General features: G+C 49.3%; 1 protein-coding gene across 3 annotated transcripts in view; it reads left to right on the top strand.

Moving 5' to 3' along the window:
- The window catches only part of LOC119109455 (uncharacterized), a 31,999-nt gene that overhangs the window by 5,863 nt on the left and 7,763 nt on the right, over nt 1–18,373 (top strand). For all 3 annotated transcript variants that reach the window (XM_037233080.1, XM_037233079.1, XM_037233078.1), the window contains exons 2-5: nt 1,315–1,409; nt 1,718–1,911; nt 15,986–16,306; nt 16,614–16,724. In XM_037233080.1, coding sequence (XP_037088975.1) covers nt 1,340–1,409; nt 1,718–1,911; nt 15,986–16,306; nt 16,614–16,724 — 696 coding nt within the window. In that variant the 5' untranslated portion in view covers nt 1,315–1,339. The remainder of the gene's footprint in view (nt 1–1,314; nt 1,410–1,717; nt 1,912–15,985; nt 16,307–16,613; nt 16,725–18,373) is intronic.

Raw genomic sequence — 18,373 nt, 5'->3', positions numbered from 1 at the left:
TGATAGCAATTGACCTTCAGTATGCGATGAGGTACTGTTTAAAGGATGCTTTCAAGCAAACATTGGTCATATTGTTAATACTCGATGTTTCAAGTTTTGCTCATGGTCACAGGTTAGTTACCATCGTCATGATCACCTGTGAGGATGAGCACAGCTGGAAATGTGGAGTATTCACAGTCTGATCAGTGTTTGCTTGATCATATCCTGTAACCAGCGCCTCCTGGTGTATCGAAGGTCGGTAACGGTCAGTATTATAATTCTGAATTAACGATATCCTCCAAAAAAGAGAAATCCATGGCCTTTCTCGCTGATATGAAGCGTTTATGTCAATTATAACAGGTGCAATGTGGGTCTGTAATGTTCTATAAGCTGCTGTGGGATTCATACTTGGGTGTGTTAGCGTCGGGCTGTTATGCTGTTTGGTGTGCTGGATGATGCCATGAATAATGAAGTCGCAACCTTAGGGTTCACTTGCACTTAAAACACGAATATCACTTGTTTTCCGCGTATCTTTTCGTGTGGTGCAAAAAGATACATCCTGCCCTCGGGACTGAAATTTTGCCGGATTTCCTTGTGCTGCTCTTTGTATTTAGGCGTACATGACGCATACAGGCAGTCTAATTCAGTGATATTGTTGAATGACTAGCTGCGGATAGTTGGCCGTTCAGCTATGTGCGTTGAAGCGTTCCTTTGAAAACGACTAGTAAATCGTTGTCAGAATGACCTTCTGTTGAGATAGATGGTCATATCACTATGCCTCGAAAAAAAGATAAAAAGACATAATGCCGGAATCGCATGATTGCTTCATCATCGTGTGGAAACTGCTGCGGTTGTAGCATGTATCAGTCCGATGACACTTGTACTGACATTTGCGCTATGCTTAGCACCGTTAACTGTCGGAATCTGACGCCGGGGTCGAGAGACGCCACACTCGCCTCCTCGTCCACACTCGCCTACTTGTCCGGGGTGGGTAGGCGAGTATCCTCGGGGCTGCACGGCAAAGTACTGTGGGCTCGTGCTTACACTTGCTTTACATCAGCCGGCCCCCAAGTTGCGATCCGTCAGGTCCCGTCATCGGCAGCCAGCGTGCCTCAGTCGTGTGCTGGCTATCGACGCAGCCGTGGCCACGTCTGTCCGATTACGCTGATAAAGAGACGCGCCCCGAGCGGCGTCTCTCTCCCATGTGACTTCTGCTGCGTCAGGAGTGTTGTGCGGTGTGAGTGCCGTCTGGCCGGTGATCGGCTGTGACCTTGGCACGGCGTCCGGTCGCAGTGCGCCGACTTTGGCTCCTGGCGCACTCCCGCTCTGTTGCAGGTACCGCGCTTTCCGACGCAGCACCATGGCCGGCGCCTGCCCGCAGAAGCAGTTCGACGCGGCCGTGCACCTGATCAGGGGCCTGCCCAAAAACGGTAACCGAATCTCGTGGTTGGTCCCAGTAACCCGGCCTGACCAGGAGGGGTCCTGTGCATTCACATGCATGGACGAGAGTGTAATTGCTAAGTATTCATTACGGACGTTGTCGGTGCGCTATAGAGCACGGCGTTAGACCTATCCGCGCGCATATCGTAGCGTAGCTGATTGGCCGCATCCGCAGAGCATGGTCCGCTCCTGGTCAGGGCTGGGCTGTACGTGGACGGAAAGCCGTGCGACTACAGTCCTACCCCCGCCACCCGTCTCGTCCGGCCCGGCTCAAGGCGCCCCGCCGCGTGTTCGGCAGGTCCGTTCCAGCCTTCGAACGACATGAAGCTGAAGCTGTACGGCTTCTTCAAGCAGGCGACGGAGGGACCTTGTACGCAGCCGGCGCCCTCCTTCTGGGATCTGGTGGGCAAGGCCAAGTGGGGTGCCTGGAAGAGCCTGGGCGACATGCCGCCAGAGGAGGCCATGCTCGAGTATGTGGAGGAGATCAAGAAGGTGAGTCTGCCGCGGCGGCCCCGCCGACTGGCGACGCATGCCACCGGCCGATATCGGTGCAATGGGAACGCGCATGACACGTGACAGCAGAATGACGGGGCAGCATGAAAGTAGCGCGCGGAACGCGGTTTTTTTTAATGCGCCCTAGCTGTGCTTCTGCTAGGTAGGGTAAGCAGGATTTCCTGACCGAGGTACAAGATATATTTTCTACTTGCGGGTCCGATAATCTGAGCTTTGGTTCTCAAAGGAGTACTCTAACCGTACAGTGTTTTGTATTCATTTCGTTAGAACTGCTTATTCCACAAGTATTGACGGTGTTCGTACTTGATTGTTGGCTATATGATATCGCGATGCAGTTTCACGTGAGTGTGCCGTTGGTGCGGCTCAGGGCATGTTGCACCATACTTGTGGCCGCCTTGAGCCGAATCAAAAGGTGTCTTATGAATCAAAGGTTGCCTTACGAGTTGAGAGGGAAATCGATTCCAGTGGGTCAATTATGTGTTCAATCATGAGCCAGGCGTCGAATCAAAGGTCTGCTGTTTTAGATATGAAGCCAATGACGAACAATAATTCAAATGACTACAATTTTAAGTTCATAGGTCGTGTTTATGTGAAATATGATCTGAATGAATTTTTTATATCATATACATTCATATGAGGATGAAGAACAGAATATCCAACAATTTGAATATTTTTGCGCCCTGTCATGTATAGTACAGGACCTTGTAACGCATAGGTTTTGGTCTTCTGATGGAATGGTTGCAAAAACCATGTACGCAGTTGTCAATCAAATTACGCATTAAAATGCGGTGTCGCCTGCTGTATGATTAAAGTGCTGACACCATTGGCATCAGCAAACGCACGGCATGATATGAAGTAAGCGCAAATAGCAACGCAACAAATACGTTCTGCAATAATATCCAGTGATCCTGTGAAGGCGTGCAATACATAAATGGCTCAGACGAAAATAGCAGGACGACTTACACTGACGTGTGCGGTTCAGTACGAGTACGCAGTAAAAACTAATTCGGAGAAGCTGCACTGCGGCTTCGTGACTATCTGATCTTATCACCATAAAAAATGAAATTTGCACTGTGCGATGTGTAATATTTTGAACGTGACTGAATACAGCCACTAAGGTACCATAGGCGACGCGTGATGAGCGTGGCGATGCGGTTATCAGCAATTATCATTTTGATCATGCCAAAGGCTAGGGTAATGGGACCAGACATCTCGGAAACCTGTGCTGGTGAGATTCATGAATAAATGTAGTGATAGTTAAGTAGGGTGTTGGTCATTATTTTATAAATTTAAACGTTATTTTGCCAATGCTGCTAACTGAGATAATGATGTCTCCAAAAGTGTACAGACGTGAACGTCATTTTATCTTTATTCGATGTAATATGCCGAAAATGACGTTGACAAAATACATCTTAATAGTTTTTAACATTCGTTCTCTTCATGGCGAGCATCAGCCTGTGTACTCGGCTCCTTAGTGGACTGATCAATGCGCTGGAAAGCCTTCTTTTAATGAGGACTTAGCATGTAGAGCTCCACCGATGTAGCCTCCGCGCTCGTTATGCGGACAATGCTGCTGGAAAATTGGCAGGCCGTATGTATATCTGGGGAATGGAATCATGTAGCGAAAGGCAAACGTACGCATTTCTTGGCTGTGTCGTGTATGCATGGGAGCCGGGGGCAAGCCCTAATATCTTATCTATATTCGTAAATGATTCATAGATATGGCGCATTCCATCGTTGTTTCATTAAACTAGCCCAGGTTCTGAGAACGTCAGCAGGCGAAATTGGCGAGTCTGTAGTCATGTCATGCAGTCTAGAACCTAATGTTTTGCAAAAAGCATTTTCTGGGATGGCGTAGTGATTTGCGGACGGTGCATTGGCCGGTGTGCTGTTTGCTTCACGTCTTTATCTGTTGGGCTCCCGGAGATCTGCCGGTAGCCATCAAAGGCGCCCCCAAACCACACTTTCCACGCACTTTTCCGCACTCCACCTTCTCTCTCCATACACGCTTTTGCTATGACCATTGGCCATCCTTTTCTCAGTCCAAATTTATTAGTCTCGTATCTTCTTATCTCCCCAGGCGAGTTGGGAACCTTTGGCTCAGCTGATACGCGGTGAACAGTTCTTACAATTGTCCGTGTTGACGGAGCATAAATGTTATTTTGTTCAAATTAGAAGCTCTATGAAAATGGTCCTGCATCAAATAAGATTCAGTACAAAATCCTACAAATTGTACGGCTTAACTTTCGAACAATTGCGTTTTTGGTTTCCGAAAGTTGCATTGAACAGCAAGCTGCGAGAATATTAGCTCCTGTAAGGTGTCACGGCTGGGCCTGGCCGGCCTGGCCCAGCTGAAATTGTTCAATGTTCTGATCATTTATATCAAGTACATGGCATCACGTGAAGTGATTCTATTGTTCAGCGCCTGGGGCTTCGCACCGCCCTTACAATGTTTCCATTTATTATGTTTTAGAGGGCGCTGTGTACCCACGTATTTGAGGCAGGACTGTGCGCAAGACTCCCTTGCCCTCTTGCCATGTATTTCCACTGTTACATCAGGTGCTATCTTTTGTTTTTCTTTTCGTTCTATTCTGCTCGTGCATGAAGTCTGAAGGGATGTTGCAGCACAGTTGGGCCATAATGGTTTCGCTTGCATTGTCTGCTTGCCCTGACACCTCGCTCTCGGTAGGCCATGCAGAGGATACCCGCCGCATGTACAATGCTGGGGCGGAACATTCGCAGAGGCGTCCTCTCGGGGATTTGGTTGGAACATTCCATCCTAATCAGGGACTGGTGTTTCGTTTAAGTCCCCTATCTGTGTCGGTTCCTAGTTAATCTTACACGAAACGCTGAACAGGGCAGTGGGATCCGAAATACAGTGGCGTTCTTTTGGAATATCTATTGGGCTTTCTGTTGGGTTTATATGAGCCTCCAGTCAACGTTCGTGCATGTAATGGGAGTGAGCGCCCATAGTTACCCTGAAATATGTAAAAGCGGTTTATTAGGAGCCCACTATCTCCTACACTTCGATTGGTGCGGATGGTATGGAGATGCATACATGAAAATATATGCGTGTCTGCACGTTGGATCACGAGTCGCGAATCGCGTCTTTGTTGGGAATGAGTGAACCCACAGATTGTGTGGATCGCTGTGGGTCATTAGTGGAATTATGATTCGCGGGCTACGAGTGAGGTTTGAGTCGATTCATTCCTGTTCATAGCTTTGTGTTTGGCCGCGAATGAGATCTCGAAATGGATGTTTAAGCTTTGGGCCATTAGCATAATTTAATTAGAACACGCATGTGCGCGTCACGCATGTGGGAGTCTGTCACGCGCGCTGCACACCTCCCTGTATACAGTGCCCCTTCCGCGTACAGCCCCGCCCGGTTCCCCCCGCACCGGTCCGCAGTAGCTGTTCCGTGCCCAGCCCTGGGACCGCGGCAGACCATTTGGAGAGCGCTGGTTCTCTAATCGTCATTGTTCCATGCGGGTCTTGTCTGTCTGCCGGTCGACCGGCTCTTGGTTGTGTCGCGTCCGCGTGCTGCTGTACTCTGCCTCCCTCCCGCTCCGCGAGGAGCCAGCAGTAGGTCCCACCCCCGCGCTGACCGCGGCCGGACGCTGCCGCCGCGAACTGCGCAACGCCCGGCCTGCATGCGGTGCCGCGGACATGATCCTCCGGGGCTCCGAACTTAAGTGGCGCGGGCAGAGGGCGGAGCGTGCCCCGCACGCGGAGAGAGCCGCCCGGCTGCAGTCTGCGTGTGGCTGTGGTGCGGGGCCCGGTCGGGGCAGGCCTGACAGCCGCGCGCCGGTAAGCTCTTAACAGGTCCGTCGGGTATCGGCAAGAAATCAAGACCAGCGCGGCGGTCGTGGGGGGGGGGGGGTCGGTCAGACCTCTGTCCCCATCCCCCCTGCTTTGCTCCGAAGTGGGTCACGTTTCCACGGTGGTGGTGCCGGCCGCGTGGCTGGCCACTGGCGGACCAAATAAACGCCGCCGAGCGGCGCCGGAGGCTTCACTTTCTGAGCCTTGAGCGGCCACACGACTGCCAATGAACGGGGCGGCACGTCAGCTAGTGCCAGCCGGCTGTGCCCGGCGCATTCCCAATAACTGGTCCTTCGTTGGCAGGCTCTCAGCATCCTTCCTGTCCAGACGTCTGTTGCACGTCCGGGTATGCACCGGCGTCTTATCAATACCAATGCAGAAATGGTTCCTTTGGGATGGCGTATGTCGGTGGAAAGTCGCCATGTGAAGTTCACACCGTGCTATGTGTCGTGAGGTTTGTGGATGTGTGCCTGTGGGTGTGCATCAATCAGTTCCCTAGTCATTTATATCAGTCAAAGCCAGCTAAGGTTTCAAGAAAATTCGTTCCCATAGATAAGACAGTAGTTATAGCATTATTCCTCGGAGAAAAAACAACATTAGAGTGGGGATACAGATTCGTCGGTATTTCGGCAACACGCCTTTATTGAAGCGAATAGCAGAAGCATACCAAACATACGTACTATCCGTAAGCAGTTTCAGAATAGCAATTTAATATTGTCTAACCGCACATACCAAACCAATCTTTCCGTTTCCGAGGTTTTAAGATGTCATCCAAAACCTTGAAGGAACCATCAGGCATAAACAAGGCTTTACAGAACCTGGACACCTATCGCTACATCCTGCCTCAATTACATTTGAGCCATGTTTATGTATGCGCAAGGTCTGTGTATGCTCCACCACTAAGTTGCACCACCTCCGAAATGCAGGAATGGAAAATTAAGGAGTGTCTCCTAAATGAAATTTAAAAGCTGAATATCACGGTTTGCCCACTTGCCATCACGGGTTTCTAGTCAAATCAGCTGATTAGAAAATTACACCACAAAGCTGTTAGTCTTAATTCTTATTTAATTAGTTTTATTTTTATTCGTATCATACGAGTGTAACACAACTTCATTTTTCCTTTCTTTCTAATTGCCTTTGAAGATGCCATCTATGGCTTAAAATGTTGACCAATTTCTCTGCAAAATGTTCCAGTTGCAAACTTGCACGTATTTTATACATAAATGGGACTAATTGGCCAGCCGCCAAACGTGTTTGATGTGCACCCGAGAGTAAATAACTCACAGGGCATGAAGGAGACAATTTGAAGCACATAACGTATTCTTACCGCCATTTTTGCCCTGTTAAACCCTCAGCCGGTTTCTTAGGGGGAGGGGAGCTCTTGGCTATGCCCGATAATGATAATTCTAAGCCATTCCAGTTTCGCTCCCTCACCATGTTACATTATCCTGCCGTACACGGCTTTTGGACAGACCTGACGCAGCTAATACGGAAGTGTTTGATAACGAAATCCCGACCTCTGACACCGTTTATCATGCAGGCCTCTCACTTGTTTCGCATTTTAATCATTTAGCCTGGTGGGCATAATTAACATTCATATTTTGGGGGCGAGTTCGATGACCCCGTCTGTCAGTAAGTTATGCGAAAGGTATTGACTTTTTGTGTAGGGGAGCAAATTGAAGTCAGCCCTTAAAAAGCTAGTAAGTCTCCTATGGAGCGAGTAATTGCCTACATTGCCTGCTTTGAACACATTATTTGCAGCCAGATTTAGCCATTTTCTGTTTCAGTCCATCGAGTTTTTCCATAAGACAAAATGTGATGCCACAAGACATAAAAGTGAACTTCTTTGTCCCATATTGTTGATTAATTGGATCAAATTTGTTGAAGTGGTCCCTCAGGTGTGCTTTAAACGGAACGTTCCCTTTTACTTCGGGTTTTGAACTGAAATAGACATTTTGAGGACCTTTTCATGCAGTTCACGGCCATGCCCCTCCTAAGACCCAAACCCTCTGGCTCCTGAGTTATACGCCCGCAAAAGTGTGAAATGTTTACTGGGAGACAAGACAAAAAATTCACAAACAAGCCATTCACTAATCGGCCACCCAACGCTGCGCCCCCGACGAGAATGACCTGTTGGCGTCAGCTTTGGTGCTTTTCGAGGTATTCTGTAGGTCTGGCTGCCAGATGCTGCCAGATATTGCTGTCGTCACAAAACCACTCCATAATGCCATCAAACAATAGCGTAATGGGGCGCATTTTTCAAACTTTGAGATTTTGCTATTGAGGGTCGTTTTTGAACCTTGAAAGCTTACCAATAGTCACAAGTAAGCTTTTCCCATCATACCTGATGCTTTTCTCAATGTATTCAAATGTGGAACATTCCCTTTAACCAAATGTTTTCCATAGTAGGCATGGTTCGCTGACTGGAAAATGACTGTACTGTAGATATGCACTGTATTCTTAACACAGTAATTATCTAATCTACGTAGCAATTCCAACATGAGGTGAATATCAACATGTAGCAAATAGTCAGACCATTCCATTCAGAATGTGAAGCCATTATATCAAGCTTTGTCGTTATATATGAGTAAACAAACCTAAATGGATGCCTTTGCTGCGGCTAAAAAAGCAAGCAGGAAAACTGGTGTAGCCATTTTTAAGTTGTATTACGTTTGGAGAAGAGAGAATGTGTTGTGTTGTGGAGCATACCCGCTATTGTCCTTGACAGAGGTGAACCATGACAATCAGAATAAGTTGTTCATAGTGATTTTGTGTTTTTATTTGTATGCTGTCAACTTTGTCTATTGACAACAGCCTGACACAAATGAACTGAACCAAAACACAAGATAAAACCAGCCAAAAATGGGCTTGATCGTGTCTTTATCACAAGTGCTGCTGTGAACAGATACGTGAGGCGAGTTGAGATGATGTTAAACATATAGGTTCCTCTAAGCTAGGTTAAGTAGATTAATTAAAACACAAGTTGAAACCAGCCAAAAATAAGCTTTAGCATGTTTTTATCACAAGCGCTGCTATCAACAAATAGGTCCCGTAAGTTGAGATGATGTTCAACATATGGGCTGCTCTTAATCAAGCTAAGTTGGCTAATTCCATGGCAAGCGGCAGAAGGAATTGTGCGAGGATCAGTGACTCACAAATGTTGCTGTGGTACAAACAGGTTGGACAGGATAAGATGAGGTAAGGCTTCTTTAGGTTAGGCTTAGTTATGTTGCTTTCATGGAAATAAGCACTGGTGTTTTGTGAGAAACAGGGGCATAATGCTTGTATTTCCTAACCCCATCTTAACAGAAGCCAGAGGTATGTTTGTTGTGTTTGAATCGGTAATGTGCTGATATTCAGGAGTACAAGGCCCTTTTGTTTGAATGCTTTATGCTCATTGAATTTTCTGTTGTTGTTTTGTTGTTGAATTCCTTTGTTTTGTTTTGTGTTAAAAATCCTGTGGAAGAGAAGTGCAATTGCAGCATCAAAACATTGATGTTACATAGTTTTTTATGCTGATCACACCGTTATGAAATCGCTATTCTTTAAGGTATTCTGTTTCACTTTAATGACCCGAGATGTTGAAAACAAGTTTTGTCATGTTTATGATATTACATCCACGTCAACTTGAAATGTATCTCTTTGTTTGCGGGAGCATCTCTCACCGACCCATAAGTGTCATGTTTTGTATGAGTTTTTCACTCCCGTATGGTCTTTTTGCGATTAAATTTTTCATTCCCACCCTAGTCCAAAAGCGATTCTAGCCCACCGGTTTTAATAAAGGCATATAGCCGAAACATCAACGCATCTATATCCCTATTGTACGGTTTTTCGTCTTCGAGGAATAAGGCTATTAGAAGTATTTTATCTACGTGAAGACTGTTCCTAGCAAGTACCTTTGACAACGTACGAAATTCGCTTCAAATTCTCAAAGCAAGTAAATCAGTCGGGTGGCAAACATTGGAGGATGACGAAATGCGAGACAACACACGCACGCACACACACACACACACACACGCACACACACACACACGCACACACACACACGCACAACCGCACGCACGCACGCATGCACGCACGCACAACCACACGCACGCACGCACGCACACGCACACGCACGCACGCACGCACGCACGCACACGCACACGCACGCACAAATTTTCGAAAGGCATATTTGGCTAAAAAAGGACTTCATATTTTTGTTATTGTAGGCCAAGCGTTGTGCTGTTACAGGCTCATTGGTTTGCTGTTTCAATATTGAATTTATGCTGAGCAGCGCCAGTTGTTCGGGACATGTGCGAGAACATTATTTACATAGGCAGCACAGTAGTAATAACCGTATTCGTCAGAGAAAAACCAGGAGAATGGACACATAGATGGGTTGATGTTTTGGCAGCATGATTTTGTCGAAACAATGGCAGAAGTCTCGATAAAGGCATGACAAGAAAGGAAATAACACTTTTCTCTGGGAAGGATGGTTTTACTTTGCTTTAACTTTTGATAAAGGCATGAGAAGTAAAGATATAGCACCTCTGCTATTGTTTCGATAAAGGCACGTTGCCGAAATATCAATCCATCTGTATCTTCATCGTCCTGTTTTTTTTTTCTCTCCCACGAATAAGGCTATTATTACTGTGCTATCTAAACAACGCTAAATGATTATGTTGTCTGTCTTGTAGTTGTACAGGGTGTCCCGAAATTGATGCGCGATTGTATCGCCCTCAGATCATCAACAGAGAAAATATAAGAGACCGGTTCATGATTCATTTACCATTATAATCCCGCACAGTCGTATACACTGGCGTATACGCTCCGGTATGCCGCACATCAGGTTGTCGAGAGTGTCTGCCTTGACTCCCCACCACGCCGCCTGCACGTTTTGGAACAGGATCTTCTCTGAAGTGGCCGGCGACATCTTTGTGAGCTCCTCCTTGACGATCTCCCAGAGATTCGCGATCGGCGACATGCCGGGGCTGTCGGCTGGCCACGTACCCTTCTCCCAGAAGCCCGGGAAGTTGGCGTGGCACCAGTCCTGGGTCTTCCTGGCGTGATGAACTGGAGCGCCGTTCCGCTGGAAAATCGCCATCGACATTTCTGGCAGGAGTTTGACGTTGGTTGGCGGACCGTTCTTTTTCATCCGGTGCATCGCCGAGGCTGCAGTCTTCTCCAGCACCTATCTGGCGTAGTAGACGATGGTGACGGTCTGCCCGCGCGGAACTTGGTGTGGCTCAGAGAGGCCTCTGTAGCTCATCATGCTCCAGACAAGAATATTTAGCGGCTGCTCCACTCTCTCGGCGATCGACACCTCCGAGCTGTTGTTGGCCAAGTCTCGGTCGTTTTGGCGGTTAGGGGCTTGGAAGAGCTCGAAGGGCGATCCGTCACTGAGCAAGACCCGTCTTCAGTCTGGAGCGGACCAATTGTTGCGGGCCTTGGTGAATTCCAGCCGCCTGCGCTTGTGGTCCACGGTAAGCCTTGACTGCAACGTGAGATTGAACGGCTTCAGTTGCAGGCTGGTCTTCACATACCGGTGAACGGCCAACTTGAAGGCTGGTTGCTTCTTCGCCATCAGTTTTCTCGCCAGGGTTCTCGTCGAGTGGCGCCTTTTGGCGCCTTGTGAGTGGTGCCTTTTGAAGGTCGACCTTGCAATGACCTTTTTTGCCACTCGGCTCAGAGCCGACTTCCGCCCACGACCCGTGCGGTTCTCGAGCGTCTCGCGTGACCGGTCGCGGGCCAGCCAGCGCCCAATCGTCGCTACGTTGACGCCCAAGTCCCTGGCGACCTGAGCGTGGGTCATGCCGCCTGTGACCATTCCATCCACGCGGTAGCGGATCGATGACTTGTGCTCTTTCAGCGTTGGCACTATGCGGACTGGGTGCGTTGGCTTTCTCGGACAGAATAACCTTCCCCGCCCACTGCCGGCCGAGCAGGCCGGCCGCTAGCCGCTTTGCTGGGATTAATATTATGATTCATTTGCGTTGTTCCGACGTTTTTTTTTTTACATTTCCACATCAGCAAAATGTTTGTTCCATGGTGCTCTACTCGTGCGACTCCTGCCCTTCCTCCTGAAGCGTTCACCATCTGCGGTGCAGCTTCTTCCCCGTCCCTCTTCCTGCACCGCCCTCCATCTGCTGGGCTGTCCCTACTCCAGATCTTGGTCTTGCACCGTCCTCCATCTCCGATACGGATCCCCCTCCCGCTCCTCCTGAGCCGTCCTTCAACCGCAGGTCCCTCTTCCTGCACCGTCCTCAAGGTGCGAGACGGCTCTTCCTACTGTCCCTCTTCCTTCGCCGTCCCCCATCTGCGGAGCGGCCCCTCCCAAGGGTTCTATTTATACACCGTACTCCCTCGGTAGGATGCGCCCTCCTCCTGCTCCTTGTCCTGCAGCGTCCTCCATCTGTGAGGCGGCTTCGCTTCTTAGCCCTACCCTTGCTCATTAGTCCTGCTCACAACTCACTCGTGCACTCACACTCGTGCAAGCTACCTCGGTGACTTTCATGGGCGTTTCCAGGTTCGCCTTACTGACAAGTGTAGGAATGTGATAAAATCCGTTTCCTAAAATGTTTTCCTTAGTGTTCAACTAAAATGCTGAAATGTTCTTCCCTTGTAGATATTTCGCAAAATTCATTGCCTAAAACTCCCCTTAATTCCACTCTCCCAGCCAGCCTGGGCCTTCTTCTGCCCATGCGCATCTGCGCTGGCCACCGTTGCCCGATAGTGGCCGGATCGTAAGCTACCTAGGTGGGTCACGTTTCCAATCGATCTCTGACGAAAGTGGAAAGGTAGCTCCAATATCGCGATCGACAACGGATGCGCGGAGAAAACTTTGCGTGTATCTTGCGGTACCTCGTTGCGTAAGCTGTCGAAAGCAGCGGTTATAAAACAAGAGGAGTGATGTTTGTCTGCGTTGTTAGGTATGAGTTGGTTTGCAACGTGATTGCAGGTGATCGTGATGCACATAATTTAAAGATAATTTTGGATTAATCAGGGCCTTGCTTACCTGAATTAATTGCCTGTTGTGCTGATATTCCTGTCAGACTGTCGGTCACATAAACAGAGGATGGTGGCTGGCTGTGTAGTATGCACCTTTCTTGGGGCTCAGATAGCAGTTTGGTGGTGTTCAAAGGCGAAGTTTCTGTCGAAATTAGGAGGAAATTTCCGGAACCTCAGCTTAACACAGGTGTTGCAGTTTTCTAGGATTTGCTATTGAGACCTTGTATGGAGTCCCGGGGAAACCCCATAGTTTACCTGGCTCTTTCTTACACCTGTTAAGCAACCACTTCGTACCCTAGACATGCCGCACGGAATTATGATTCAGGCTGGAATGCAAGCTCCACACACATACCCGGCATCACCGACCCTCCACTCACTTTTGTAACCCTCTATATATATATATATATATATATATATATATATATATATATATATATATATATATATATATGTATATATATATATATATTATATATACATATATATAATAACCCTCTCGGAAACAGCGTACCCGCGTACTTCGAACCCGACAGCTGGACAACAGCTGGTTTAAGAGATGAAATGTTCTTAGGTATTAGCCCGGATGGTAAAAACCCAACAGTGAGCGCAATCACAACAGCATTTGATGTAAAAAACGTAATATTTTGGTGTAAAATCACCTTATTTGTTACATAAAATTAAGCTTCATCCGACAAATTAAGTACAAAGTCGCCTCCGTAGCTCACTCAACGCGAACAAACCGGTGTTTGTAACCTTGACAACAAATCATGGCTACTGCCTAGTATCATTAGCATATTCTATAGTTGGCTACATTATCACAATTGAAACCTCTCAAGATGGAACACGTCGAAGGACAATTGCCTATAATTTTTGGTAAAGAGCTACATGTGGCTTCAACTAATCTGAAAGTTCAGTTCCTTTGCTGTAACCGATTTATCTAATCATGTCTAAAATCCAGTAACAGCTAACAAATAGACCGAATAAGCTACCTACCAAACGTCACGTGGGGGAGCTTAAACAAGTTGTTTACAAGTTGCGCTTGACGGTCCTTTTTCTCGGGAACACACCCTGCTCTTCCTCCTGAACCGTCCTCTACCCACGGTGTAGCTTCTCCTCCCGTCCCTCTCTCTGTGCCGCCCTCCATCTGCTGGGCAGCTCCTATTCCAGATCCTCCCGTTGTACCGTTCTCCATCTGCAACACGGGTCCTCCTCGCTGTCCTCGTTTTGCGAGGTGGCCCCTATTGCCGGTTTTCTTCCTGTCTGTCCTCACTTCGTGGGATGGGCCCTCCTTTGTTTCTTGTCCTGCAGCATCTTCCATATGTAGGGTAACTCCCCCTTATATCTCCTGCGACGTTCTCTACGTTCTCTTCTACAAATGGCCGCATTTTCTTGAACTCCGTCGTCGCACCCTTTGACACGCAGTCTTCCTTGCATAATCTGTGCTCTTTTCCTTACATTTTGTTTCGCGCAAAAGTCCGGAAGTCGATGCGTTCTAGTGTCGTCGTGGCAAGAGGCACAGACAAATTGAATTGGGATCATGTCACCTTGGTTTCATTTATGGCCAACGCACATACGTCTGCCCAGTGACTGGTGTCCGGATGCGCTGGGATGATGGATGCTGTGTTCACCGTGGCTCAACTCTCCTGCCTGCAAGCGAGGAATGGAATGAAGATGAATAAAAAAACGGCGATTGCAATCTGTCACGGCGCGTGCGCTTTCTCACGTTTTATTTGAAGTTCTCGGCAGGGGCGATAGCGCGATCGATTGGTGACATTTCGACGTCGTGAAGAAGCGAGATTATAGTCCTTTGGACAAACATGATGTTTGAACGGTCAGGTGTAAATAATAATTACAAATGGGTGGTAATTACCATCAATGAATCCGTGCACGCGGTGGTGTAAATCTCAACGCGATCCTGGCGATGGTTTCGACGACAGCGTGTTGCATTTTAACCCGTTTTGCCGAATCCCGACATACCCGGTTTGCACAACGCTATGTCGCTCGGTCTTATGTTGGCTACATGAATTGCGGGCGGTACATGAGTCAACGCTTTGAAGTCGGATTCACGCTTCCACCGGCTCTGGCTGCTGAGATGTGGTCTAAAACGTGAAAACGATCAAACATGGGAAAAGCTGTCTTCACTGCTGCTGTGCACGTGGCAGGTGACGTGTGCGGCGTCACACGCGACATCAGGCGATTCCCTGCTCATTTCTCTGTCGGAGCGTGTTGATTTGGCGTCGCTCTGACCGGCGGTTGCCGCGGTGCGGCCGCGGTTTCAAACGGCTGCTCGCCGGCTTCGAACGGACCTTTGAGCAGTGCTGCTTCGGCCCTGATGGTTTGATGCAGTCGATCGTTGATTGCGTACCGAGCACCTCGGCTATCTCCGTTTGATACGGCTGCCGCCATTGACTGATGCGCTGGTTGCGACAGTCACATCTGGACGGTGTTGGAGACATCGTTCGTGGCCCGGAACACTGGCATTGCCAGATGGTGTGGTCTATGCCCGTGAGTAGTTACCTGCTGCCTTTCGGAGCTCGTAACTTATGAGTGGTCCGATCACTGATACCTTGAGGACTTATCCACGTCCGTAGGTAATAGGTGCCGTGCCTGAGATTGATAACGATGGTAGCCGCCCGGCCTCCCCCGTCCGTTTTAGAAGCGAGCGTCATGTGTGAAACGACAGGAGGTGGGATGGCTAGAAGGGGACAGTGACCCATTTTCACAAAATGGGGTTCTTTCTCCTCCAAGTTGGTCAGTGCCACGTACGCTTCTCACGTTTTTGCCTTCAAGTTACCATTTTTAGGCCAGGTGATCTACCTCATCTTGCAGGTTAACTGCCACAATCCTGCCTGTTTTCTCCCCCCCCCCCCCCCCCCCTCCACACACACAGCCTCAGAGACGTGGCTACATGCATCGATGGCGCCCATTCACCATTCCGAATTCACTGTGGTGACTTATCCCTGTGTGCAAGTGATAGAGACCATACCTGGAACTGATGGCAGTGATAATCACGTACCCGCCAACGATGGAACCCACGCCTGAAGCTGAGGGCAGCGACAACCACGCCACCAGTCCCGTGCCAAACCGATGTCTTCGATTCATCCGAACGGTGGCAGAGCGATGACATGCTTCACTGACGTCTCTGGTGACGTCACTGTCACTGTCACCATCACAGGCCACTGAGACCACGGTTGAAAACGATGTGAATGAGCCGTCTCACCACCGGCCGTGGGACATGCCGCAGGTGATGGAGACCATGTCGCTGACGGAAGACGTGGCCAGTCTGATGGACACGCTGGGCCCCGTGTACGAGTACGTCGACGATGGAAAGGCCGACCGGCCTGCTAAAAAAAAGCACGTCCGGTTCTCCTCCGACGCGGCGCCGACTACCAACGGTCACGTGGCCGACGAACCGGCCGCGACCAACGGTCACGCGACACCGCCGGCTGCCAACGGTTTGCCGGCGCCGGACGTCAACGGCGGCCACGCGCCGGAGGTGGAGCGCTGGGTCGGCGCGGCCACCTCGGACACGGACGACGACGACGAGTTCAACGACCCGATCGGGGTGAGGAGGCGACTGGCCGCTGCAGCAGGTGTAGCGGTGACTCTGGGAGAGCGAGTGAAACGTATGTCAGCGTTCTGGTCCACGATGCACGTGCGGCTGATATTGCGCATAACGGACTTGGTGCTTTCCACAGCATTGTCCCATGTTGGAGGTGGGCGTCCGTCCGGTGTGGCCGGGAACGGCGTGAATGCGGTGCGTGTCGTGACCGGTCCTGACCTGACCTGACCTGACCTGATCTGACCTGACCTGTCCGGCCGAGGGGCGGCCGTGGGGTGCCGACCTGACCGGGGGGCCGGGTCCGCCGCAGGGGTCCGAGCTGGTGCAGGCGCGGGACGGGGCGCAGACTCGGCTGGACGCCCTGCAGCAGCGTGTCGAGACTCTCTCTCAGCTTGTGGACTCGGCCGGCGCTCAGATACTGGTCGGTGGTCGCTCTCGCGCTGTATTGTGTCCCGTCTCCCCGTCACCTGGGCTGACGTGCCTCTGGAATGTTGCGGCTTGACGGGCATGAGTTAGACGAGCCCGGATTGTGTGTCGCCAGAAGCAATATCGCTGTCTTATAGCTTATGAGGGGAACCGTTCCGTTAGCGGGACAACTATGTCCGCTGTCTGTGATGCTGACCGGGTCAGAACAGCTGGTAACAACTCTGCTTACTTTGGGACCCACAACAGAATCGATGAGCTGCGTTTTGTTTATTTTGTTGGCCGTGTCATCTGGGTGGTCACGAGATTGATACCATTAGCATTCGCATAACTTTGGCGTACATTACTGGTACGTTGTCGCGACACGACTTCTGCAGAAAATGACAGCGACAAATCTGGTACGACACCACTTTTGCTCGGTATAATTTCCACGCCCAACAATTTTGTGGACAATACGCGGCATTACACAAGTAATCCGGACATAGCGCTTGCGCGACGTCATCATGCGCAACAAAACTCACGCAGATAACTTACACGGGATAGTACTTCTGCAAACAGGAATCTAAGTGTGAATACGTTCAAGCAATGCAACTTTTACAAACAAATGAACTACAGCGCAAAGCCGTGTAGCCTAACGCTACACATTATTGCCTTCTTCTGCAAAACAAAAACGCTCGTTGTAAAACTGTCACATGATATATCCACGAGCAAAATTGCTGCGGTCAAAGTTTATACACTACCGAAGTTGTACAGACAAAATTTGTACGCGACTTAACCGCTGCAGATAAAGCTTCTACCCCACACGACTGCCATGCATCAAAGCTGCATAGTCGAAGCTCACCCCGGTTTGGCAGTAATGACGCATCGCAACAAAAACACAAACATTTGCATATAACAATGTTAGTTGCTATTGCCGCGGTGCCCGGCCTTTCTGCCAGGGTGAGAGGCAGGCGACGCCAATCCGCTATCTGAGGCCAGTCCGCTGCATTGCATTACTGCGCATTGAAAATCATTATCAGCCGTCCCATTTTTATGTTTCTATCGTGGTGGCATCGAGCTTCTTCTTGGACCAGGGCGCACACGAGTTCATGTCTGCAGGCGATGGTTTTCACAAACTTGGCCAGTGTGTGCTCGGGTAGAAGGAAAACGTGACAGCAGACGCACGAATGTATCGAAGGCCCATTTCAGCCCTCCAAAGCGTGGTGCTAGGGTGCCCCTAAAAGCGGGTGCAGAAAGATCGGAATGACATTATGACATTCTACACTTGCTGCGCACAAGAAGACGCGCTAATGCATCTGTTGGGGCCCCTGCAAGGTCGAACCCCCTTCTGACAAAGAAAAAAGCATTGAGCGCCAGACTTCGGCCACTATAAAGAACGGCGGGGCGGGAATTCCACACCGACGGTTGATTAAGTCATGTCAGGATATGTTTGGTTTGGTTTTATCAGGTCAGGCCAGGTCATGTCAAGTTAGGCTGGTATATTGGTTTTTCCGCAGCAGATGTGTGATGGCACACTGCTCGTGCTTCGCACGCGTAAGCTTTGTCGCAAAGATGTGTTCGCCATTTAAGTTTTAGCAGAAGAAGTAACGTGTTGGAGTTTCTCTATAGCAGCTTTGACGCGAAGTGGTAATTCGCGAAGAAGTTTTG

Source organism: Pollicipes pollicipes, unplaced genomic scaffold (assembly GCF_011947565.3).
Source record: "Pollicipes pollicipes isolate AB1234 unplaced genomic scaffold, Ppol_2.1 Scaffold_7231;HRSCAF=8579_pilon_pilon_pilon, whole genome shotgun sequence".
In the NCBI taxonomy this organism is placed as follows: domain Eukaryota; kingdom Metazoa; phylum Arthropoda; class Thecostraca; order Pollicipedomorpha; family Pollicipedidae; genus Pollicipes; species Pollicipes pollicipes.
The sequence above is the reverse complement of the archived record's forward strand: the minus strand, read 5'-3'. Positions and strand labels throughout refer to the sequence as shown.